The 24,687-nt window shown below is 37.4% G+C and overlaps 2 protein-coding genes across 4 annotated transcripts; one reads left to right on the top strand and one right to left on the bottom strand.

Moving 5' to 3' along the window:
- Positions 1-4,025: 4,025 nt before the first annotated feature.
- Positions 4,026-11,021, top strand: tspan3b (tetraspanin 3b). Its single transcript, XM_026172200.1, has 7 exons — positions 4,026-4,187; positions 5,462-5,653; positions 6,518-6,592; positions 6,967-7,068; positions 8,993-9,145; positions 9,262-9,345; positions 9,891-11,021. The coding sequence occupies exons 1-7, from the start codon at positions 4,125-4,127 to the stop codon at positions 9,981-9,983; spliced, it is 762 nt and encodes a 253-aa protein (XP_026027985.1). The 5' UTR covers positions 4,026-4,124; the 3' UTR covers positions 9,984-11,021.
- Positions 11,022-11,076: 55 nt separating this feature from the next.
- LOC113024821 (proline-serine-threonine phosphatase-interacting protein 1-like) lies at positions 11,077-23,708 on the bottom strand. Of its 3 annotated transcripts, none has more exons than XM_026172186.1 (15): positions 23,648-23,708; positions 21,355-21,455; positions 20,646-20,720; positions 19,814-19,848; positions 19,619-19,725; positions 19,080-19,142; positions 18,752-18,844; positions 18,337-18,382; positions 18,064-18,143; positions 17,288-17,386; positions 16,479-16,575; positions 16,185-16,281; positions 14,598-14,686; positions 13,826-13,941; positions 11,077-13,668 (listed from the first exon to the last, which is right to left on the bottom strand). In XM_026172186.1, exons 2-15 carry the CDS (start codon positions 21,387-21,389, stop codon positions 13,537-13,539), a joined length of 1,164 nt encoding a protein of 387 aa, XP_026027971.1. In that variant the 5' UTR covers positions 21,390-21,455; positions 23,648-23,708; the 3' UTR covers positions 11,077-13,536. The 3 variants fall into 3 exon arrangements, with proteins under 3 accessions (XP_026027971.1, XP_026027954.1, XP_026027962.1); XM_026172169.1 differs by lacking the exon at positions 23,648-23,708 and adding an exon at positions 22,030-22,298; XM_026172177.1 differs by lacking the exon at positions 23,648-23,708 and adding an exon at positions 22,030-22,298 and having other exon boundaries at positions 17,288-17,374.
- Positions 23,709-24,687: the final 979 nt, after the last annotated feature.

Raw genomic sequence — 24,687 nt, 5'->3', positions numbered from 1 at the left:
TTCTCGTTCCTTTTTCTTTTCTTTTCATTTTTTTTTTGTTTAAAAGTGCGAACATGTGTCCTGGAACTTTGCAGTCATCACATAGATATGCAAAATGTACAAGCATTTGATTTTTATGAGAATTTTGGTATTTTTCTTATTTATTTATTTATTTTAAATGTGAGGCAAGTGACTGTTGCAGTTTGATGTAGTGGTAAAATAATTAGTAAAGTCCAAACATGTTGCATGTTTAACTCTTGAGAAAGGTGATGTTTTAATAAAATCTGAGCATGTGCTTACTTACTACTAGGAAAGTGAGAAACACTGTTCCTCTATTCTCTGTTTACTTTGCACTTGTTCCATTGCTCATTTAACTGAGGAAAGAATGCTGATTATAGATGGGATAGAACTAGAGAGTGATAGAGAAGGATCTCTGAGCCAACGTGTCAGGAAAAGCTTGTGTCAGAAAGATTCAGAGATGTATCAGTAGGAGTAGGCCAGAACTTTCTTGGAGATAATGTGAACTGTGTCACAAGTTTATGGCATCAAATGGAAAACACACTGTCAGGAACAGGTCAAGTTGAGCATTTTTGAGATGTGCAGAGGAGGTATGGTGGATATACTGGCAAAGAGTGTTGAAAATGCAGCTGCCAGGCAGGAAGACAAGAGGAAGAACACAGAAAAGGTGTATGGATGTAGCAAACAAGGACATCAAGAGCATTGGTGTGACAGAAGAGGATGCTAGGGATATCGATATGTTGACAGATCTGCTGTGGCGATGCTAAAGAGACCAACTGAAACAAGAAGAAGAACAAGAGTGGTCCATCACTTGTTATTTTTGTTGATTATTTTATATTTATGAGTTCTGACCTTATCTCTTTTTCTTTCATATAGAATGGTCCAGTATATCTTATGCTAAAGGAAGCACCTTTCCTTAGTAGTTAGAGATTTTGACCAGATTGTGTTATGACTGCCACATACATACTTCTTGGACATTTCACACTGGAGCAAATTTGACTACTTGACCACATCGAAATACCAAGGAGGGAAAATTAACATCTAGAGGAAGTGCAAACAATAGAAATGCACAAGGACCAGTCATTACTGAATAAAACAGGAAATTACTTAAACCGAACCTAATAATGCAAAACTATGAAATCATTCTGTTATTAAAGCTTTGTCCAAAAAAACATCCTCACTAAGCAACTCAGTCTGCATCTCAAGTCAATTTCAAGTCCCAGTGTGGTCCTGTTTTTAAATGTGTACCTCCCCTTCTCTTCCACTTATCATTTTCAGGGTCACAGGGTGGCTGGAGCCTATCCTAGCTGTTTTAGGGCGAGAGGCAGGGTACACCCTGGACAGGTCGCCAGTCTGTCGCAGGGCTAAGACATAGAGACAGACAACCATTTGCACTCACATTCACCCCTATGGGCAATTTAGAGTTACCAATTAATCTAACCCCACTAACTGTATGTCTTTGGACTGTGGGAGGAAGCTGGAGTACCCGGAGAAAACCCACACCAACACGGGGGAACACGCAAGCTCCAAGCAGAAAGACCTTAGCCTGGTGGCGGAATTGAACACAGGACCTTCTTGCCGTGAGGTCCTGAGTGCTAACCAATGTGCCACCGTGCTGCCCATAAATAAAATTTGCACATACATAGATAAAAATATAGAATTTCATGATTTTATTGAGGGGTAATTAGTTTTAAGAATATGGCCCAAAGTTACAGTTATGTATGCCTCTGCCATTGGAACATTTGGTATTCCATTTTTTGTCTTTTCTTTTCTTTTTATATTTTATATTGTGCTATTTTAATCATGAATTAAGTGATTGCCACAGGCAAACCTGATGCATAATTCACATAGTGAATATATGTTGTGTCAAAACAGGCAATCTCTGCTAGTGAAATTTGTAAATTCCATTGTTGTTAGTTTGAACACCAAAAGCTCACAGAGACGAATTTATCCAGTGTTCTTGCAATAAAGCCATGGCTTTGGGCACCACTTTAGGTCATTACTGATAGAGTGTTGCATCTAATTTTCTCCTGTGTAATCCATCCTGCACTCTTAAGAAACATGCGAGCCTCATAGGTGACATGTATTTCTTACATTTGTTTATTTTTGCCAGGGGACTGTGTGGGCACGCTGTGCTTGTTATTATTTATTCAAGCCTGATACTGAACACCTAAAAAATTCATGGAGTTGAAAAACAGATTATTATATGGTTGTAGGCTGTTCTTGCCAACTGCTCATTCTTGATAAATCTCTGTCTCACAATTTGTGTGCCTTTGTAAAACTAGCAATGATACACTGCCACCCTCTGGCATAAAACCACTCATTACACATCACTGAAATCTCAGTGTGGAATTTCCCTGTTGGATTTTTAAGAGCTTCAAAGGAAGGTGCTGATGAAAGTATAAAAAATAAAACGAAAAACACGTAAATCAATATTTGTCTTTATGGGAGTCTATATGTAAGTAAATAAACATATAAAACTGACATTTGATACAGGCGAGTGAACACAGTTGAACCTGAATCATATGCAACAGCAGATTGTTACAATACTTGGATCAAAAACAGTCACAAGAGAACTATTCTCTACTACTACTGCTACTCCCACATCATAACCAGTTCTGACAATTTTAGGTCCTTGTGTAGATTATTCAAGGAAACAGTGCAGGGTATCTAAAAGCATTTTTTCTAATTCCATTCTGACTCTAGAGATAAACACTTGTAAAATATTATGAGAGGATAGGGCATACTGGCAGCAGGTTTTACACATAAAAACAGACAAATAAGAAGGAAAGAGCCCAAGCTGAGATTTATATATGAAAAAACAACCAAAGGGAAGTCTGCGGACAGCAGCACACACAATTTCATCAACCAGTAATAACATGTAAAGCACAATGGTAGACATTATCTAACCTCTTTAGGTACAGGTGCTAGGCCAGGTGCATTTATAACGAGATCATCATAATCTAATAAAAATTCCTCACCTGGAGGAATGTATTTATTTGTATAAAATAAACGTAATTTTCAATTTCAGTTTCGTTTGCAAAAGTTCAGTTTGGACACAAGCTTTTCAACATGAGTTTTAAAGGACAAATTCTGGTCTATAATGATGCTTAAATACTAGTTGTGACCATTTCAGTTTCACCCACTTAAGTGTTTTTGATTTTAGGAAGTTTCAGTGTGTTTGCTATTGTCTAAGCTGTATATTTATGAGATTACAAACAGCAAAATACCAAATGTTAATCTGTTCACACTTGAGTTTTATAATATAATCTGATAGGTCAAAATAAAAAAACAAGGCATTCAGTCTCAGTTCATGTTAGGTAGTTTCATTGTATATCGGTGTTAACATGCTTTAAAAAAAGACTCCCAAAGTTTTCAGTCATTAATGAGTTAAGTGATAAGGTTTAAGGTTTAAAGACAGGGTTGAGCTTGACACCATGAAGCTATTTTACTTTGCTAGCTTTGTTAACAAACTCAAAGGACATAGATAAGGAAAAACTGTTTAATGAGTGCAGTCATCAAGATAATAAGACATTAAATAAAATTAAAAAATACATACATGCATTAGTCTATTCATGCCAGTTTATGTTTCTCAGAAACCTCCTGCCTACAATATTGGAAAGCTGCAGTAAAATAGGAGTAGCACAGCTGGTAGTTGGCATGAAGGAAACTTGCAGCTGTGGAGAGCAGCATGTAGGGAGAAGAAAGAAACACCCCACATGCAAATTCTAAATATCAAACTTGTTGAGTTACTTCTAAAAGACTGATCAAGCTCACTTTAACTCTGGTGCTGTGTCAGAACTTTATGAAATAGATGCTGTTTCAAATAACACCGCACGATAGATTTACAGACTCACAGATCATTAGCTCAAATGTAGTACAATGTTGTAGACAAACGTCCCAGCATTACCCCCAGTTTGTTTGTTTTGAATGGTGACGTCACCAGAGCACGTGACCGAGCAGCGCTTCCTTGCGGCTATTTTATTGGTCAAACCTAGAAGAATCTGCACAGTGGGGCAGGACGAAGCCATTTTATTATTTTAACAGCAAAGGTGCAGGTGCATCAGTATTTTATTTTTTAAATATACATATATACTAAGTCTTTCTATTTAAGCTCTCTCGATACGATGGGCCAGTGTGGGATTACGTCATCTAAAACCGTCTTGGTTTTCCTCAATCTAATATTTTGGGTAAGGAAACGGCAGATGCTTGAACAATGTGCAGCATCCCAGTAAGGCCAAGGATGGAGACTGTTAGCAAACTGCGCCAGAGATGCACTGCAGTTAGGCGATAAAACAGATGCATTATATGGCGGTAATTATGTGTACAGACTCACTCTGACGTTAGTGTTTACTGTAAGATGCACGGACCTTAACTGGAAACCCATTTGAGTGGTTAGCAGTAGCTGTAGCGTGTTCTTTAGCTGCCGCCCACAACTTATAGCTATGACGTTATGCAGCAGCAGCTGAGTTAACCTCCAGCGCAGTTTGAGCTGCATCATGCTAGTATATTAAAAGAACAGCAGAGCTAAATTAAAGCATGTATAGATGAGCAAAATTCAAAATATACGATCAAGCAGGATGACTGAATAATATAGAGACGTGAGGCCCAGTCCACACTGCTTATGCGTGCTTTGTCTGCGAGCCTGAATTACCATTATTCATGTGAAGCTATGATGTCGTTATAGCACATGTGGGTGATTGAAATGTCTTGTTTTTGTGTCCAAGTTCATGATTTCTATTTAAAATCATTTATTAAATGAATTACTTGTAGGTTTTTAATTTGATAAATAAATAATATATTTATATTTTGAGTTTATTCAAAAAATATATATGATTTACAATTTTTCCGTTTTGGTAAACATGCCTATATTTGTGTGTGAGTATAAAAGCAGCATAAGGAATATTTCTCTATTGGATATCATGTTGTAGATCTTATATATAATGTTGTGTTTGTAGCATTTTGAAAAAATGTTTTGAGTTTGTAAGGCTGCTATCTTGTCCAGGACTCTCTTGGTTAAATAAAAGTAGTGAAAAAAGAGAAGACTAAGAACACTTTTAAAGCTGGGGTTTAAATTATTATACATTCAAAATCTGATATAACAATCATTTTAAAGCTGTTCAGCTCATTAAAATAATTGTTTAATGGTTTGCATGTTCTCAAATGTCAGGGTGGTGCAACCATACAAAAACTATAGTTTAATTATGAAATCAAAAAACTAATAATAGGGGAGAAGTGTATGCTTTTGCTACCAAATAAAAACGTTAACACAGACGATTAAGTAAAAGCCTGTCTGAATTGAAAATAATTACAAAAGTTGCAAAGATGGCTTAAGTCAGGTGGTGCAACTGCAAGAAGTGTCAGTTAAATTCTTTTAGGCCGAAAATGTATTATTAAATGATTTGCACTCACATAAATTGAAGCATTGGAAAAGCAGGTTATTTTTCCCTGTTTCTCTCTGCAGGCTGCAGCTGGAATTTTATGCTACATTGGAGCTTATGTGTTTATCACATATGATGACTATGACCACTTCTTTGAAGATGTGTACACGTTGATTCCAGCTGTTGTAATCATAGCTGTCGGAACTCTTCTCTTCATCATCGGTTTGATTGGCTGCTGCGCAACAATACGTGAAAGCTCCTGTGGCTTGGCAACGGTGAGTGAAAAAAGTGGTTGTATGCCTATGGTAGGAAACTGTAGGAAACACGTTAAGAAGTGCCAAGGAAGGTGGGTGATATATATCAAGAAAATTTGCAATAGCTATATTTCTGATGATAAAGTAAAAAATACTGAATGGTGTTTTTCATGCTTGCAGTTTTCAGGCAGCACCATTAATATTGTAAGTAAAGGAAGGGCATTTTCACAATATTGGCACTAAAACCTCATTTCTACCTGGGATGCTGTATATTGCTTTGAGCTTCTTAACTAGCATTTTAAAGCCCTTCCTTTCGACCATCACTAATGGTGGTGTTGAGCATAACTTGCAAGTGCTGCGCTTGGGGGAGTCGTTTGTTTACATTTCAGTCAGACATCAGCAGCTGCTAGTATATCATAGCCTTTATATTACCTTCATAGCATGGTTGTGTTTTTGCCTCAAGTGCTGAAAGAAGTTTATGTCTTTAGTGAGAACAGTTTGTTGCACATTTTGAGAACTTTTTGCTTTGTTGAAAGTTGGTGAAGAAACTCCCTTTTTTAATTTACTACTGGGGGATGCTGACAACCGACTCTTGCTGGGAATGTACATACATGGCTTTGCTAAAGCAATAATAATGCAATATGGGTTTTAATGGGAGTTTATTGAATTAAATTGCAGTAGTGGAAGAAAATACTTAAAATGCGGTAAAAATGCAGGGAGGGATTTTAAAAATAAAATGCCAATAATTTGACATTTTCACTTGTTTTGGCAATTTTGATTGATACAACCTCACATTGATTGTGACAGAGAGGAAATGTCTAATGTTCAATATTTTCTTTAATTTTAGATCAATTTTACCATCAGCTTTCTGTCCCTGTTTTTCAGTTTGCTGCCATACTCCTGCTGGTATTTGTAACGGAGTGTGTGGTGGTGGTGCTCGGCTACATATACAGAGCAAAGGTAAACACTGTTTTGCTGGTCACGTTCTCTTCTGTTAAAGGCGACAATGTAATGCTGCTGCTAAATCTTAATTTGTCTCCTGTTTCAGGATAAATTACCCACTGTGGCAACCCCTTGTGAACAAGGAAGTTTTTATGTAATTTACAAATAAATTGTTTATTACTGTGTGTAAAACAGCTCCTTCTGCTGTGAAGAATAAATGTAATTAAATTAGCCGCTCTCATTTATCCTTAATCTGTTTGGATTAAAGTGCTTCTATAATTAGTTTTTTGACAATGTTATAAGACTAAGTCAGCAAATTACTTTGAGTGAGCAATGAGTGGTGAATAGTGACAGTTGTGTTATTTTTTCTTTTCTTTTCTTTGTTTTTATAGGTAGAAGATGAGGTGAATCACTCCATTCAAAAAGTTTACAATGAATACAGCGGCACCAACACTGATGCTCCTAGCCGGGCGATTGATTATGTGCAGAGGCAGGTGAGAAAAAAACTTCTATTGTGACAAATGATTTTGTCATCTAAAACTGAGGAAAAAGTGAGTGCGTGCAGTTTTTAATTACGTTACTTTTTATGCTTTCCTGGTAGTGTGTATATATATATATATTAGGGGTGCAACGATACACAAAATTCACGGTTCGGTTCGGTTCGATACTTTGGTGTCACGGTTCGATATTTTTTCGATACAAAAAAAATGTTCATGCCTTTTTAATTTGTCATTTATTAAAATTATAAATATATATTTTAACTCAAAAGTACAGTTTTTAAATTTAACCCTAACCCTTGTGCGTGTTTTTTATTTTGACAGCGAATGCGCACCTGCGGACCACTTATGTGCAGCCCTGGTTATATAGCTCGTCATATTGCAGCCACAGAAATTATTTTGTCCATGAAACCATAAAGCTGCACTTTCTTTTTGCCTTATAGTCTGATTTGTCATAACTTCTTCGTTTTGTGGTAAGCTTTTCTTTGGCTGTCACTTCTTCACCCTGACCTGTCTTATTTGGCTCAGCAGAACTAAAATATATATCTGTCTGTGAAGGTTCTCAGTCATCCAGGTCATCGTAGTCAAATATAAATCCTGCTGCTTTTACACACGCACTCACATAAGCTCAGCGATTCTCTGCGCGATCAACCTCTCACATGTTTAAGCTTCCTGCGGGAGATTTCACTTGTCATGTTTGCATAGTAAGCTAACGATTAATAAGACGATGTCAGAGGAATTGGTGCACAAATTATCATCACTCACAGATCAGTGCTGTCGCTCTCTATACACAGTTCGCACGATTGCAAAGTGAAAGCAAAAAAACAAGCGCAAATTCAAACGCGACTTCAATATGTCACATATTGACAGTGGCTCACCGATGCCAATGACATAATTACCCAGCTACATTTCTGAAAGAATGCAAAAGCATTGACATATATTTTTCCTACAATAGCCCGACTTTTCGCTAGCTCCGGGACGTCGGGCTAGCAATATTGCGAGCCCTGTATCTGATTGAGGAATCACTCATCTTTGGAAAAGAGAGTTTATTATAGAGAAATGTCTCTTTCCAAATAAAAGCTATACTATCCGCTTCTTCTGGGCTATATTCTCAGCAGCATAAGGAGAATCACGTGCTAACAGCGGTCTAAATGACTCGGCTAAAGTTAGTAGCATGCTTGTTGTTTTTGTCTTTGCACTAGGATGATGTCGGCGTAAATGTGCAGTCATATTTGTTGTGTTCCCACTAGTGCTTTCAGGTTAATCTCGTTGAAATGACCTTAACGCCACAACACGGCAAATCTCCGTTAACGAGCTACCGCTGATCGCCCCGTGCATGGGGCTAGACGGCCAACACGTTAACGAGCTAACTGCGCTAACACACTAGTTCCCACCCATGTAATTGAGCATTGCATGGCACATCCAACATACTGTTTTACTTTAGTCCATGACTCGCTTACCTTCAGGGTCATACGTCACATGAAAACCAAAATAATTCCAAACGCCAGATCTGAATGAGGGTGGGGGAGGTGCCCTGCGGTCTTCCTTCTGACGATGCTGTCTGTGTTGAGCGCTCAGTGAATCTGCGCTCGACAGTGCAGCCTAGGCGGAGTAGTCGAACGCAGATTCACTGAGCGCTCAACACAGACAGCATCGTCAGAAGGAAAGTTGATAAAATAAATTACAAATGTTGTATTGTTCGATACATATGCGTACCGAACCGAAAGCACTGTATCGAACTGTTCAATATCGATACGAATATCGTTGCACCCCTAATATATATATATATATATATATATATATATATATATATATATATATATATATATATATATATATATATATATATATATATATATATATTAGATGATGATGAATTTTAAAATTGTAATTAAACATTTTCATCCACCGTTTGTCCTAGCTTCACTGCTGCGGCATTCACAACTACTCTGACTGGAAGAACACCCACTGGTTTAAAGAATCCAAGAACAACAGCGTCCCCGTCAGTTGCTGTCAGCCCAACATCAGCAACTGTACAGGCACGCTCACTCGACCAGCAGATCTTTACCAAGAGGTACACACCACTAGTTTGGTGTCTGTAATTAAATCGTTTGCAGAGACTGTAAGTATTTTCCAGCATGTTACAAGTGTGTTTATAGCTGGAGAACTTTTTTTATTTTTCGTCTTTAGGGATGTGAAGCTCTTGTTGTGAATAAATTAAAGGAGATTATGATGTATGTCATATGGGCTGCGTTGACTTTTGCATCTATACAGGTAAGGAATATAAGCTGCAAACACAAGGGTCTTAAAATGTTGACACCTATATTTTGTCTTGCAGATAGTTATAGTGAGATTTTACATATTTATATGCCGCATCATCTCTCAGCTAAAGCTTATAATCAGAACTATATTTAAAGAGTCTTGCAATAGACTCAGGTGAGTAGGGTGTATTATTGAAACTGCAGTTGTCTTGGTAACAAGTGAACTGAAAGTAGCTCTGACCTAATTGAGACAAAGTAAATGTGGTCAAAGACTCTATGTTTAACAAAGCATCTATGTTTAACAAAGCATCTATGTTTAACAAAGCATCTATGCTGTGGTTGTTGTCAGCATAACATCCAACTTTACAGCCAGAGTCCATATAGTGATAAATACAAGTATAGTTCTTATACATTACAGAGTATGTTCTATAGTGTGTCCCAATATTCCTGTTAAAATTTGAAACTGTTGAGTTGTGCTGTTTAATGAAATTCACATGGAGGTTGCTGAAGGGAAAAAATTAACTTCACAGTTTTGATCCCTGTGCTGTCTGCCTGCAGATGCTGGGCATGCTCTGTGCTTGCGTGGTGCTGTGCAGGAGGAGCCACGACCCAGCGTATGAGCTGCTGGTCACAACCAACAGCTATGCATGAAGAATGCAGCCGGCCAACAAAACACTAAGAAAATCAACAGGAGCGTCACAGGACATGTTCACACTAGTTATCAGCTATAGTTATATAAGCTCAAGCACACCTTGCACAATTCATGATAAAGTAGCGAACACTGACGTTTTGGGTGGGGGCTTCAAGGGAAAACCATTTATTTATTGACATGCTTTCCAAGTTCCTGTTACTTTTAAATGTTTATCCTTTTGTTACAAATACTGAAATATTTACAAAAGCCAAAGTTGTATATGGCTAATTGATTTCTGATTATTGATGTGCAATTTTTTTCTTTAAATTGTGGCTTCATAAAATTTGTGTAGATGCCCAATAAGGATGACGAGAAGCTTAAATGTGAAAATAAGACTGGTCGTGTTGTATGAAAGCTTTTTCTTGGTGTGCTATTTTGCACCATGGCTGGAACTCTGGAGATATTTAGTGGTTGTCCAAATGTATAAGCTGTGTTAAAAATAACATGTACTCTGTTACCAAGGCCTTGGTTTGACCAGACAAATCTTTTTAGCATAGTACAGATCTGACGTTTTAATCTTAGCTGTTCCATGAATGCAGTCTAGTTTTTAAGATTTGCAGAATAAGAATTATGAATGTTTGGTTTTTTTAGGTGTTGGAGCAGCATCTCATTCTCAAAGCGATGTTTGGTGAAAGAGTTGTTTATGTTCACAAATATTCCGATTGTAAATTTCCAAATCAGGCTTCACTAACAAGGCATTGCTAAGATATAAATTGTGAATTAACTATTTGGTCTCCAGTGCCATCAGTAGGAGTATTATCAGTGTTACCTAAAGATTTATATATGTAGATTTAATCGGTTACAGTCACACATTTACTTGTTTAGTTTGATTTGTTAAGTTTAAACCTGATTTTTAAAAAAATACACATTCTTTGTACCTTGTAGTGAAAGTGTGTACCCTTTTAATATTTTTAAGCTGTTAAGTTGATCCCATATTTAGCTAGTTCCACAGAAAAATATGAGCGATAAAAGGAGACAAATAAACTCATACACCTCAACTGGATTCTTTTAATTTTTTTTTTCACGTGACAGTAAATATGCTACCAAAAAAACCCCAAACCGACACAAAGTACTTAAACAAGCAATATCATATGGCTATATCATCAGGCGCATGGAATTATATTAAACATGTTTAAATGTGCCGTCACTTGACAAGCATAAAAATAGTTTATTCTAGTAGTTTGTTCATCTGTATGTGCTACTTTTGTAGCTGATGGTCTGTGGAAGGTTTACAGAAAAACTTTTATGTACAGCAGATATAAATGATGATTACTACAGTCATATGAAAAGGAACGTTTTTGCAGGATTTTATGCAGTCCTGTGAAAAACACATTACACAGTGGGTAATTATCAGCCTGGTGCTGCTAATCAAATGCAACTGATCATCAGCAAGTGTGACCACCTCTGTAAAAGAAGAAGTTTTGGCAGATTACTAATTTGGAGCATTTAGTTTTGTTATGTTAACGCTACAAGACCACATCTAGTAAATTCCCCAGCAATTTCACCCAAAGTCTGACCATGCAATACTTAGAAAAATTGCAAAAGGCCAAGAGCTACATTCCTCATTTAGGGTGTTATATCTAAGTTCCTGACAGTACAATTCCTGAACGAGTATGGCTTGTTTGGAAGAATTGTAGGGAGAAGATGGAATAATAGTTTAGGTTTGCAAAGTTGTATTTGAGCAAACCAAAAGACCTCCAGAACAAGACCAAAGAGAGATGCCTAGTCATAATGCAAAGGGGCACATTTATTGGAAGCCAACTGCGCATCAGCACAAACACCCCATACCACTGTTAAGCATGGTTTTGGAGGGCTGATAATTTGGGCTCATTTTGCAGCCATTGTATTTCAAAGAACACCAGAGTCAAGAGTGAGGCCATCTGTCCGACAGCAAAATCTTGGCCAAAACTGGGCTATGCAATAGGATAATGATCCCAAACACATAAGCAGGATGGCTGAAATAGAAAATATGTTGCAAAGTCCAGACCTCAACATGACTGAAATGCTGTGGCTGGACCTTAAGAGACCTGTGTGTGAGCAAATGCTCACAAACCTAAATGAACTGAAGCAATGTTGTAACGATGAGTCTTCAACAACAGCGTGAGAAACGGATGAAGTATAAAAACGATTACTTCATGTTATTGCTGCTAAAGGTGATTCTACAAGGTAGTGAATCATAATTTGTACTCAGTTGTTAAGGACAGCATAGAGTTCTATGAAAACCTTCCTTTTCCTAGAAATCCAGCCCTCTATTTTCACCAGCTCACATGTGCACCAAATAAATGGATGATTTAAAAGACTATGTCATAGTTTAGTCACAAACTGCATTTCTAAACAAAGAAGGATTGACAGCCAGAAGCATATACATTTCCGCTGTATATATGTGGCTGCTTAATGCTGTTAAACTTAGCAGTCACTGGTGGTTTACACATGGTACTCATTCTGTTTTCTTGTCATTTGAGATGAATAAGATGATTCATCTTATCACAAGTCATTTAAGTTCAAATTTTAATGAAAAAAGTATGTGATGTTACAGTGCTTAGAATGTACTGGTGCAGTACTAGTTTGCTACTATTAGTAACATACAGATTCATGTTGAAAACATGGTAACTTGACTGAATGAAGGGAATTTTAAAATTCTTCATTGGTTTTCTAAAGTAGATGGCTAACCATTCTTTAGTCATATATTACAAGTATAGGAACTAAAGATGAGATAAACAGTATAGCTATACTGATTATCCAAACCAGTTTAAACAATGAGGCTGATATAAGCTGGTGAATGCATTTCCTTTAACTTGCATTAATTGCTTAGGTAGTCTACTGCTTACTAAATGATCTTTTTTAGTTCAGGTTTTTGGTTAGTTTTTCATGTTAGCCAGTATTGTAAGAGCACTTGGGAAAAAAAGCCTGGCAAAAATGTGTGTGTCTGTAGGCTGTATTGTGTGTGGCATGTGTTCGCTTTGGTGTGTGTCTTTGCAAGCGTGCAAGTTTTTAAGCATATGAGACATCTGTTTTGATGTGTTGACATTCTTTGTGTCTACTTTCTTGCATTTGCAACTGTTGTTCTGTGTATACCACGCATGTTGTGGGGGCACAATTGTGTTTACACAATCACAGTGTGTTTGTCCCCCAAAACCAGTCATTCTGGGGGCAAAAATCAGATACCAATAACATAAATTATTGCATTTTATGATAAAACTCATTGTAAGGCAGTGGTTCTCAAAGTTCTTTTTTTTTTGCATGCTCTATATCATAAGCTATAAACCCCCCACCCCCCACAGTATTTAATTTGATTAATTATATTAACGATAAAAAATGATGCACATAGCATTTTACTTAAATAAAGTTGCATATTATCAGTGAAATAGCCCACCCACATTTTGTGAACTACTTTTTTAAGGTAAAGGGGCAGGCAAGTAAGAATTGGATTTACGGTTCTTTTTCATGAAATTACTATAAATAAATTGAATTTCTCCTGAGATATAAAGAAAATTACTGTATTTGCGTACATGTTTAAATTTTGCCTAGATAATTTCCTGGCACCAGTCCACTAAACCCATTCCTCTCCACCGTCCACCACCCATTTTGTTCTTGGTCCAGCACTCGAACTACTTCTCCTCGGCTCACAGATAGCTCATCTTCTTCCTGATCAGTCGATGTAAAGAAAGCACATCTTAATTACAGGCAAATATCGCTTAAATACAGTACTGCTAATATTGTCTATTTTCTTCTTTTCTTCCTCGATCATCTTGCTCAATGTTCACTTTCTTGCTGTAGGTTTTAAAATAATCATGCAAATCACCTTTGCAGTGTATTGATAAAGCACAACATAGAAGATTTCATCAGGTGGACCCGTGGACAGTGGCACTTCTTGGTGAATGCATGGAAGGGGTGCATATCCGTCATCTGAAAGCTGAACTAAAGCAGAATTAAATGTCAGAAAGTGCAAACACAAAATGTAAAAATAAATAAATAAATTTATTAATCTGTTATGTCTTTTAAGCTCCATGACAAAGATTTTCAAAGTGCACCTTCTCACACTAAGGGCAAAGGTAGCCACCCACATCCACCCACAGAGTCTAACTTTAAATAGCACAAAAACCAACAAATTCACACACCTATGTGTTTGACCCATGACTACATATAATACTTTTTCTAGCCCCATGTTTTATAATTGCAGTGTGTATGCATGCAAATACATTAAGAGACCAACAGGGCCTGTGATGTGTTACTGTTCAAAACCAACAGTCTATACAGTTTTACACATTTGGCACATACATGACTCATTGGAGAAGAGATTGGCCTCTCATCAAGTCCACTATAGCAAATTTAAATTTCTTTCTTACTTTTAAAGTGTACTTTCTTGATATAATATTAGAATATCATTTTTATCTCTTATTCACATAGTGAAATGTTTCAAATTAATTGACTGCTCTAACCTCCAATATATGAATAGAAAGACCAACTCTCTATATATGTAATTCATAAAATATAGCAGAACCAACAAAATATTGAAGATTTAGGTCTTTCCTACAGTTTAACAATATAACTGAGTGAGCGGTTGCAGTACTTACATTCTCCAATGGATGACAGTGTAGATCGTGGGCTGAGTGGACTGTCCATGCCAATGTTCAGAGACCTTCCAAGCAGGGGATCAGAACACCTTTAGATCAAGAAAGATATTTAAGATACAAATGTTTACTTTTGTGAATTCACCGAGCAAAGGTCCAAATTTCTAACATTAAAAAATAACAACAAACGATGAAGATAAAGATGATGATTAACAAAGAGAATATTTTCAGGACATGGTTTGTGTTTAGTTTGCAGAGTACAAAGTATATTATATACATTATATGAACTAAAGTATATTATATAGTATATTATATACACTATAGTATAGTATATAGTATGTTATAAACACTGTTGAAGCAGGTCTCCTCTGGAATTAGTAAGTAAGTAAGTAAAATGTATTTATATAGTGCTTTTTAAAACAGGAAGTTATTTCAAAGTAACTCACATTGGAATAAAAACATATCAAATGAAACAATAAAAATGGTATAAAAAAGGTATAAAAGCATATCAATTGAAACAGTAAAACACAGTATAATAGCACATCCAATAACACAGTTTGCTACACATGAATATTACCTAAATGCCTGTCTAAACAGATGTGTTTTGAGCTTTGTTTTAAAAGTAGCTAAAGGGTTGATGTTGCGTAGTGGGGGAGGTAAACTGTTCCACAATATTGGAGCCAAGGTTTGAAAAGCGCGATCCCCCTTTGTTTTCAAACGGGTCTGTGCAATGGTTAGAAGACCACTATCAGTGAATCTAAGGATCCGGTTTGGAGAGTAGGGTTGCAGAAGCTCAGTGATATAAGTGAGGGCCTCACCTGGATTTCTTTATCCCATTTTAATTCTGCCTAGCCCTGCGAACCCGAACACAAGTGTGGAAAGATCGGCTCTCCAAAAACAGCATGCACCTGAACATCAAGAAGACTGAATACCTTGAATACGGCCCCCAGACTAACAGTACCATCACTATTGACGGCGAGCCGCTGACTAAAGTTGCCCAATTCAAGTACCTCGGGTCCCTTGTCACCTCGGACTGCAAAACTCTACCAGACGCTAGACTCCGTGTCAACGCAGTGTGGATGAAGTGGCGTCAGATCAGTGGAGTCTTATCCGACAAGAGAATGCCAATCTATCTTAAGGTGAAAGTTTATAAGACGATCATGCGCCCAATGGCACTCTACGGGTCAGAGTGCTGGCCAGCGATGACCAAGCACGAACAAGCCCTTCACACCATGGAGATGAAGATGCTGAGGTGGTCTTTGAGTCTCACATGACTAGACCGAGCGAGGAACGTAGATGTCAGGAAACGATGGGGAGTGACACCGATCACGGACAAGAGAGGCGCGGCTCCGATGGTACAGCCATGTTGCCTGTAGCGATAAGAACTCCATCGCAAAGACAAGACAGCACAGCAATTAGATCTAGGTGGCAACAGGCCACGAGGAAGACCAAAAAAGTGCTGGATGGACCAAATCAAAAATGATATGAAGGCTGCGAATGTTACACCAGAAGACGCCCTGGATAGGGAGAATTGGAGGAAGGCATGCAAAACAAACTGCTAGGAAGAAGAAGATTTTAATTCTGTCTCACCTCTTTGAGGGATCTTCTTCTCCTCCTGCAAAATGAGCTTGGCCATTGTTGTCCCTGACTGTCCCCGTCTTGTAATAGCTTTCAAACACTATGGGCTCTGCAAGAAGAAAAGAGAACCTGCTCATTTGAGAAATGAGGCCACGTGATACTTTTTGCTGATACTTCAAGAAGCTGAGCTGCACTCTTTATATCCTGTTATTTTGTAGTGGAACTTTTCTCACTTCAACTTTGTACTTATAAGTAAAGGAAACAAAACAACCATCTTTCCAGTAAATACAAATTGTGAAAGCTCACCTGGTGGCTTCAATCCAGTGCCTTTCATTTCTATGAAAGAGTTGTTGTCTTTGGTAATGTCACACTGTTCCAGAAATTTCCTCACCTCCTCGTAAGACTGGTTTTAAAAAGGAGGAATTCAGTACATTTTATATTACTATTATATTACTTTCACTTTTCATTTAGGTTTATGCACAAGTGATAGTTAATTAGGTTTATGAAAAGATCCCGGTTTGGGTTTATATACAATCAACCAATGCTGCTCACCAGCTCTTACAAAATCTTAGATTCCTAAATCCTGGAAAACACACTTTTTCTGTCTGCCAGTTATTTATATTTAGAATGGTTAAGAAAGTGGCAAGTACGGAGCCCATAAAACTATCGGCCAAGTGATTGTAATAACTTTCAAGAAGAAGTCAAGGCTACATGAGCCTACTAACATGCTTCAAGTCACAATCCATTAGTTTATCCAGTAGCAGGCCATAGCTGTGGTCTGACATTCAACTTAAGCACACTTAAGATTTGAAAATTAAAGCCTCATTGAACTAAAATGTGATCAGAAGAACGACAAAGAGTGAAAACTGCACTATTATTACAATTCTGGTTGATAAATTCTCATTAAAAGAACATTTGGGAATAAAATTTTAAAATCAGTTTTTTGTAACTGTTACGAACTTGCATGTTTCATTTTGTTTTTTAAGAAAACTTTTTTTAGGTTTATCCAGCAAGACAATGTACTTATACTTGATTTAAGAATAGAAATTTGCATTTTTATTCTTCTTGACATTTTTATTCTGTTTAAATATTAAATAAAGGGAAAACTACTTCACCTCATCATCTTTGACACATTGCATGGAGAAATGATTGCAGTGGTCCCAGAGAGCACACCTGAGCATGCTGATGCGATTTCCCTCCAACTGTTGGAACACCTATAATTATCAAATGAATTCTGTGTTATTACCAACAATGTATTATTGTACTATGTACTATTTCAAGATTTGCCATGATACTGGGTTGCAGTAATGCAACTTCTGCATGCGTGCCCATTTCACGTTTCAGAGAGGCAAAATGGGCACAGTGAACCTGTGTGTTTGTTACGCATTTTGAAATGATACCCTGTTGGGTAATGATCAACTCAGTATCACAGCAAAACGTGATATTTGCCGTGACATAGGGTTGAATTGCCTTAACATATACAAAGCTCATTATAGTTTCTTTTTTCTCTTCTTACTTACAGGGGCACCACCAAGAGGTGCCGTGCGTGTGTGTGTGTGTGTGTGTGTGTGTGTGTGTGTGTGTGTGTGTGTGTGTGTGTGTGTGTGTGTGTGTGTCCACTAGTGACAGCAAAGTCAACACAAAGAGGCTGTCGTTCGAAAAAAATAAAGCAGAACTTTTGTGTGATTAAGTGTGTTTCTGCATGGTTGTATGTTTTTCCATTTGTGGCTCTCTCAGCGCAAGATGAAATGTACTTCTGCAAATGGTCGCTGCCAGGAAGGTTTTCACAGTTATAGGGGTTGTGGTGTGAAGCTATTTCTGTGGTTAAAAGCCATTATTTTGAATAGAGACATGATTAGAAAGCAGTTAACGAGAAAATATTCTGCAGTACCTCGCATGTACTTTTGTGTGTCCCCTCCCAGTCCTGGCGAACAGCTTCTAGTTGAACAATGTTGTTAAAATACACCTTCTCTGTGAGAATAGAGCATAGTTAATAGTTACAGTTAACAAATGAAACACTGGTAAAGAACACAACAATGACCGCCGCACTGTTTTCCACTCTCCTAATTTATTTTTCCATGAAATATTCTCAAAAAAAGTAGTGGACAATGAATGCAATATACTAAAAATGCATGCAAGTTAAAAATAAAATGTGAAGGCATACCAGCATCATTGGCCGCCTGCCTGCATTGCTTTATCTTGTGACGTACCTGTGAATGAAATCGGTGCACAGGAAGCCACGTTCAGTGAGTTATGTAACCATTTTAACACCAGTCAGAGAGACTGATATATAAATACGTTGTATAGGGAATGGTCTTGAAAGAGATAGAAGAAGAAAAGAAAACATCTCACACCAGCACACAAACACACTTTAGTTCCGCCTTGCAAACTGTTGCACAACTGCAGAAAAGTCCCATCATAAAGACTGCACCGCTGACAGCTGGAAACTTGTAGTTCATAAATAGAACTGACAGTGGGCATTTGCATATTTTGTGGTGAATTTCTCAAATAATCTAAAAGTTTGTATTTTGTTGCTTATAAAAACATTTGTCTTTTAGCGAGGTATGCACTTATTTTACCTTTTCAGGGTTTTTGGACGTAGCATTTGTTTTCTCAGCCCCCTGCTCTGCCTCATCGGCCTCCTTGCACTTCACCTCATAGTTCTTCTTAGACTAAGAAAAAGAGAAACAAAAGTTATTAGTTCTATTTCCGACAAAGCAACAGGAAGAACACTTTTTGTAAGTGATGCAAAATTTTTTTATTTTTTTAAAAATCTGACTTCTATTTTTTGTGCTTGCTTGAACATAAATTAAACAACCTTTATGTGGTTAAGTTTTCATGTTTATTTCTAAATCACGCTGGTTCCATGTGTTAGTGATAAATGATAGGAGTGGAAGTGTCTCCTACCTCCATGGTCTTCTTGAAGAATGAAACTTTTTTCTTTTGAACCTTCTCCATGATGCTTTCAAACTAAAGATAAAAGGTTGAAATTACTTGCATATGTTGCTTCAATGCAAACCTGATACTTGCAGTTATTGTTCATTAATGAATAAAAGACCTGGATTTTTACTGTTAATGTGATAAAAGTCTTGATGTCACTTTGATAAAGACTGAATTAGTCTTTACTCAAGTCTTGAATCGTTTGATTTTTGAAATATAGGTTTCCCCTTATCAGCTGCTATCACAGCATTGCACTCAGTGTCTGTAAAGTGATTTAAATGGTTGCAGGATTAAGTCAACACTTACGTAACACAGTGTTTTCCAAACAGGAAACAGCCATTAGTTACAATATTATTCTAATGACTTGTGCAATACTAAAAGTAATAAAGAATTATATTATCCTCAGAGTATTCACACCTTAACCATTTTTTTTTTTTGGGGGGGGGGGGGGGGGGGGGGGGTTATTTAATAAGTCAGTTGTTAAGCAACACACATTTCCCAAATACCTTCTTCCTCTGCTCTTTCTGACGTTCTCTGAAACTCTCAATCTTTTTCACCTCCTCTTTCAATATATCAGATAGTTGGATGTGAAAGTTTCCAATGTTCTCAATTTCTGCAACAAAAAACATCGAAATGGCACTGTGAACCATTTGACATTTGACACATATATGGGTGTAACTTTACACAGCACATGGACTTACGAGTTTTTAGTTGTTCGAATGATGCCCTCAAAGTGCTGGAAAAACAACACACATTCATAATCAAAATTATTCACCATGCTTGCACTTTGTGTTTCTTTCACAAAGAGGCAGATTAACATTTTTAAAGCAAAATTTTAAGCAAAATAGCAGCTGAGTACAATTTTATTGCTAGAACTCTGCACTGTGTTTTATTGTTTAACCAGCTGCCAAGACCGTGAGGACACCCAAACCTTAACAGGCAGACTTTGTGCCCTAGTTTTGTTTTGTTTTTTGTTTAAAGAAGAAAAGAAAAGAAAAAAGAAAAAGATTTATTTGGTTTTACTGCACTTAGATGATTCTTTTATTGGAGGCTCATTGTTTCCTTTTTGCGGCTCTTAGAATATATTGAGTTCAGTATAGATGTCTGAGATAGCAGGGAACAGGAAACTGACAAGTTATGACCTACTGTACACTGAGCGAGGGGCTTACCACACACACACACACACACACACACACACACACACACACACACACACACACACACACACACACACACACACACACACACACACACACACACACGCACACACACATACTTACACTTCAGTCTCTTTTTTTCTGTGTCTCACTTTCTGTATCACGCACAAATGTGTTTCCTCTTAAAGAATGTAGCGATGATGTGCCTGACTGTAGTTTTATATGTAGTCTTCCTGGTCAGTGCCAGTCACCCTTAACATGTCCATCCCTTACCAAAACCCTTCCAAATAAAAGTTTTTGTCCAAATTGCTATATTTATGTACTAGTTGGGCAGTCTATACAATACATAATGCTGACCTCAAAACAAGTTTTTCACCTTATCTCTATGTGTCCTCCAGCTTTGCGAGCAATAGTCACCAGTTCCTTTCCATACTTTTCCTCTGCCAGTGCCCTGTGGAGTATAAATAAGCAGACAAATCATTAGAACCCAGAATGTATATTTTAGTATTTATTTGTAAAACTGAATTAGCTTATATAAAGTCTGTTATAACAGTCCAACATTTGCCTTGACATGCATATACCAACATTTTTACCTGAAATTTTGTTGCTACTTAAACTCTTGTTGCTCTTTTACCTAAAGGATCACTGACTTTATGTTACGTCATTCTATTCAGGCCATAACATCACAAAGATGATTTTGGTGACATCTTAAGGTTTATCTTGAATTAGTTGTCATTATCAATTAATATATTTCAACAATCACAAATGAGTGTTAATGCAGAATATTTTCATATTTCAAGACACAGAATTAAAAGAAGAAATAGCTAAATTCTCATATCTTGTGACCTAAATGAGTCATGGGCCTGCTATCTTTCATACATGACTAGCCACATGTGGTGTTTAATGAGTGAAATGACAACTAGATAGCTATTTTTTTCTTAATGTTATGATCAAGCTGGAAGTTGATTCCATGTATGAAGTCATGTAAAGTAAAGATCATGGAAAGAGAAGCGCAGCTATGATTAAAATCCCAGAACCCATGATTTTAAGTTTATTTTGATTGCACAAATACAAGCTGATCCAACCTCATCTTCAATAGCTCTTCCACATCTTTGCACATTTGCCTTCCATCTCGTAACCTTTGGGTCACGGCTTCATACCCAGCGTGGCAAGTGATGTCAGACCCCTGCATTGACGAAACACAAAAAACGAAAACTGCTGCAATAAACAGCATTTCTGAAAAAGGTGTTGCAACATGTTCTAGGCTCATTTTGTGGTAAAATGCAGAACTAGCACTTGTGTACTGCAAAGATATCTGTATGTGGCATGGCAGCCTTAGAGTTAATACACTTGGTAAACCAACCCTCTAGATCGCTTCAAGTGCACGCAGTGGTGATTCAACACGTTACAGTGTCTTTACATGTATGATGTTGATAATTGTGCATATTAAGTATTTTTTTTAAGTTGTAAAGCTTACCTTAACCCCCCCCCCCCCACTCCCACCCCATACTGCTGTGTGTCTATACTAGTATAAACTATAATCACTTGTGGTTTACCTGATTTGGCAAATTGTAACTTACAGATGACAGTTAGGGTGTAAAATATATAATGTTTTAACAAGCGATAGCTGACTGTAACGTGGTGTTTCTCGTGGTGTTTCTCGGGTTCCTAAAACAGTCTGTTCAACATAATTAATACATACTATAGTTTAGAAACTATAACAAAGCAAGTAGACAACAATACCACAAAAATATACTTACCCAGAAAGCATCCTTAAACATCAAAGGAGCCATTGTATTTTTTACTTCCTTGAACTAAGCACAACTCTTAGTGCCGACCTCACTTACAGGACATTTCTCCAAATTTAAAAGCTTACCAACAACCTTGTATGGCTGAAACGTCAGTGAGTCACTTTGAATGAGGAAGAGCTTTTGTCCCGTGATGTCACTGACCACAGACAGCTCAGCCCATTTGTGAAACGGCAACTCTTTCACTTTATGTTTGGTCTAACAGTTGTGTCAGAGCACAGTAGTTACATGTGCCTTGCTAGGTAAAGGTGTCAGTATGTCTTTGTATTGTTATGCATTGTTATGTGTTATGTGTGATGTGTTGCATTGCTGATGTAATCAACACTTACACAGAGACAAGCAATATGTTTAAGTGTCACATACTGTAACCAAAAGTTGATGGTTTACTTGCTGCAAGTAGCATTAGTGGTAAATCATAATTGTCTTATTTTAATTATGTTGCAGTGACATTTTTTATCAGTATTTTAAGACATTAATATTATACAATTAAATGTGCTTTAAGGTGATGTTAGACTACTTTGATTCTCTCTTTTCTTCCTTAAATCATTTACCATGTTGTTTTGCAAGATGACATTATGAAGTGCTGCAAAATTAGATAATATTATTTTTAATAATATGTCATCATCAGCATATTAACCTTCTGTCATTAGAGCTCCAGAAACTATTGTTGCCATGTACATTCCAGAGATTACCACAAGAGGGAGCCAAAAATCTTTGTAAAACATCAAGGCTTGTAATATTATACTGGCTAAATATAAGAAGTCTACTTTTTGGGAATCAAACCCACCTGAATCAACAGTTCCTAAATCTGTATGGGATGTCTGACATAAAATCCCAAATCTCTCGACCCAGTTGAGATGAATACAAATCTGTGCCTCGGGCATCTCTAAGGGAAGCCACAGAGACACGTGAATGAACACATAGAAGGTTAATATTGATTTTCAAAGTGAGAAGAAGGACAGGCTGTGGCGTCTCTCACCAGTCGCTCAGTGAGATGTGTGAAAATCTTTGACTCTCTCACAAAGCTGGAAAATCATTTTGTCACACACTGAACAACATGCTAAAGGGACTGTACAAATCAATACATCTAACTCAGAATAATGGGGCTTTATTGTTTTTTTATTTGCATTGCATATGCATTTTGTTCTATAATTACTCTTTTTTATTTATCCAATTAGTGTTCTTTTTTAAATAGGTTGCATTAAAATCCCATCAACTCACTGAGTAACAGTTAATCAGTGTTTGTCATTTCTCAAAGTAATTTCTGGTACTCCTTCAGATTTGAAATGGTGGAATATCAGATACCAATGCTGACATAGATAACGAACGAAAAAGCATCCAATAAATTGACATAAAATAGTAGGAAATTACATCAGTATTTACAATAACTTTTTTTTTCATCAGTTCCCAACCACAGAAAATTTGTATTCAGGAAATGCTGTTTTGGTTTTCATTCTGATTATTTACCAAATGCTTTAGATTAAAGCTAGCTATCAGTAGAGTGGCCATTGCTGGGTTCAAGAGGAGAATAATAATTCAGTTTTCCCACTTGGAAAGCCAAAACACTTACCAGTTAGAGCGAAAATAATTCTTCCAGGCCAAGGCTCACAAGTTTTCACATCATGATGTCTGAGTCCATCATGCTTGGCCTTCGTTGTGACCCCGTTTGAAGCCTCAAATGGAGGGACAAGCCCTGGGAATCAGCTGTGCTTCCAGGGGCTGAACACAAGCCCACACACACACACACACACACACACACACACACACACACACACACACACACACACACACACACACTTCCTACCCTTCTCTCACATGTTTTCTCTGTCTCCCTCACACTCTCCGGAGTGGTAGTTATTGAACTGTGACAAACGAGCCGTGTCAGACCAGCCCCCCTACCTGGGGGATTGGCTAAATGACCTTTCCATTACCCAACCACTGCTGTATTCCCCCTCCACAGATAGAGTTACACACATAGCCACACAGCCCATTTGCCAAGACCAGTGTCACCAGCGCTACCATGAACCATTACATCCTACCGCGCATTCTACACAAAATTAATTTTTTGTATCAAATTTCAGTACATTTTGATTTTTGGATTTTCTAGATCAATTCTGCAACAAGACTTGCAATAATTTTATATTGATTTTGTGTGTCTTCGCACTTAATAGTGGTCCAAACAGTGTGCACAGGCTGAGAGTGATGTCAGAAACTGCTTCTGCCTGGTTGCTTGGATTTGGACATATATGTAAGTCATCTGCGCTTCTCTCTGTGCATTTTAGCCTCTCACAGGCAGAGTGGTGTGTGACTTAACTGGTTTTCACACATTCTCTATCCTCCATCTTGTTAATCCCCGGCTGACCATTGGCCCCAGCCCTAAATCTCACCAGATACAGAACAGGTATAGTGAACGAAAACGGGGGAGGGTGTGAGAGTTGTTCAGTAGAAAGGTTAAAAGTGGATGAGGAGTGCAGAGAAAGATGGAAAAGGATAAGCAAAGGTAATGTGAGGAAGGGGATGATGTAAAGATGAAAGAGGAAGCAGAATCAGAAGGTAAATGAGAGAGGAGTAAAAGTCAGAGAAAAAAGGCAGGTTTGGATTGAACAGGAC

The sequence above is a fragment of the Astatotilapia calliptera genome, chromosome 1, assembly GCF_900246225.1.
Source record: "Astatotilapia calliptera chromosome 1, fAstCal1.2, whole genome shotgun sequence".
NCBI lineage: Eukaryota > Metazoa > Chordata > Actinopteri > Cichliformes > Cichlidae > Astatotilapia > Astatotilapia calliptera.
This window is presented reverse-complemented; position numbering and strand designations above follow the sequence as displayed.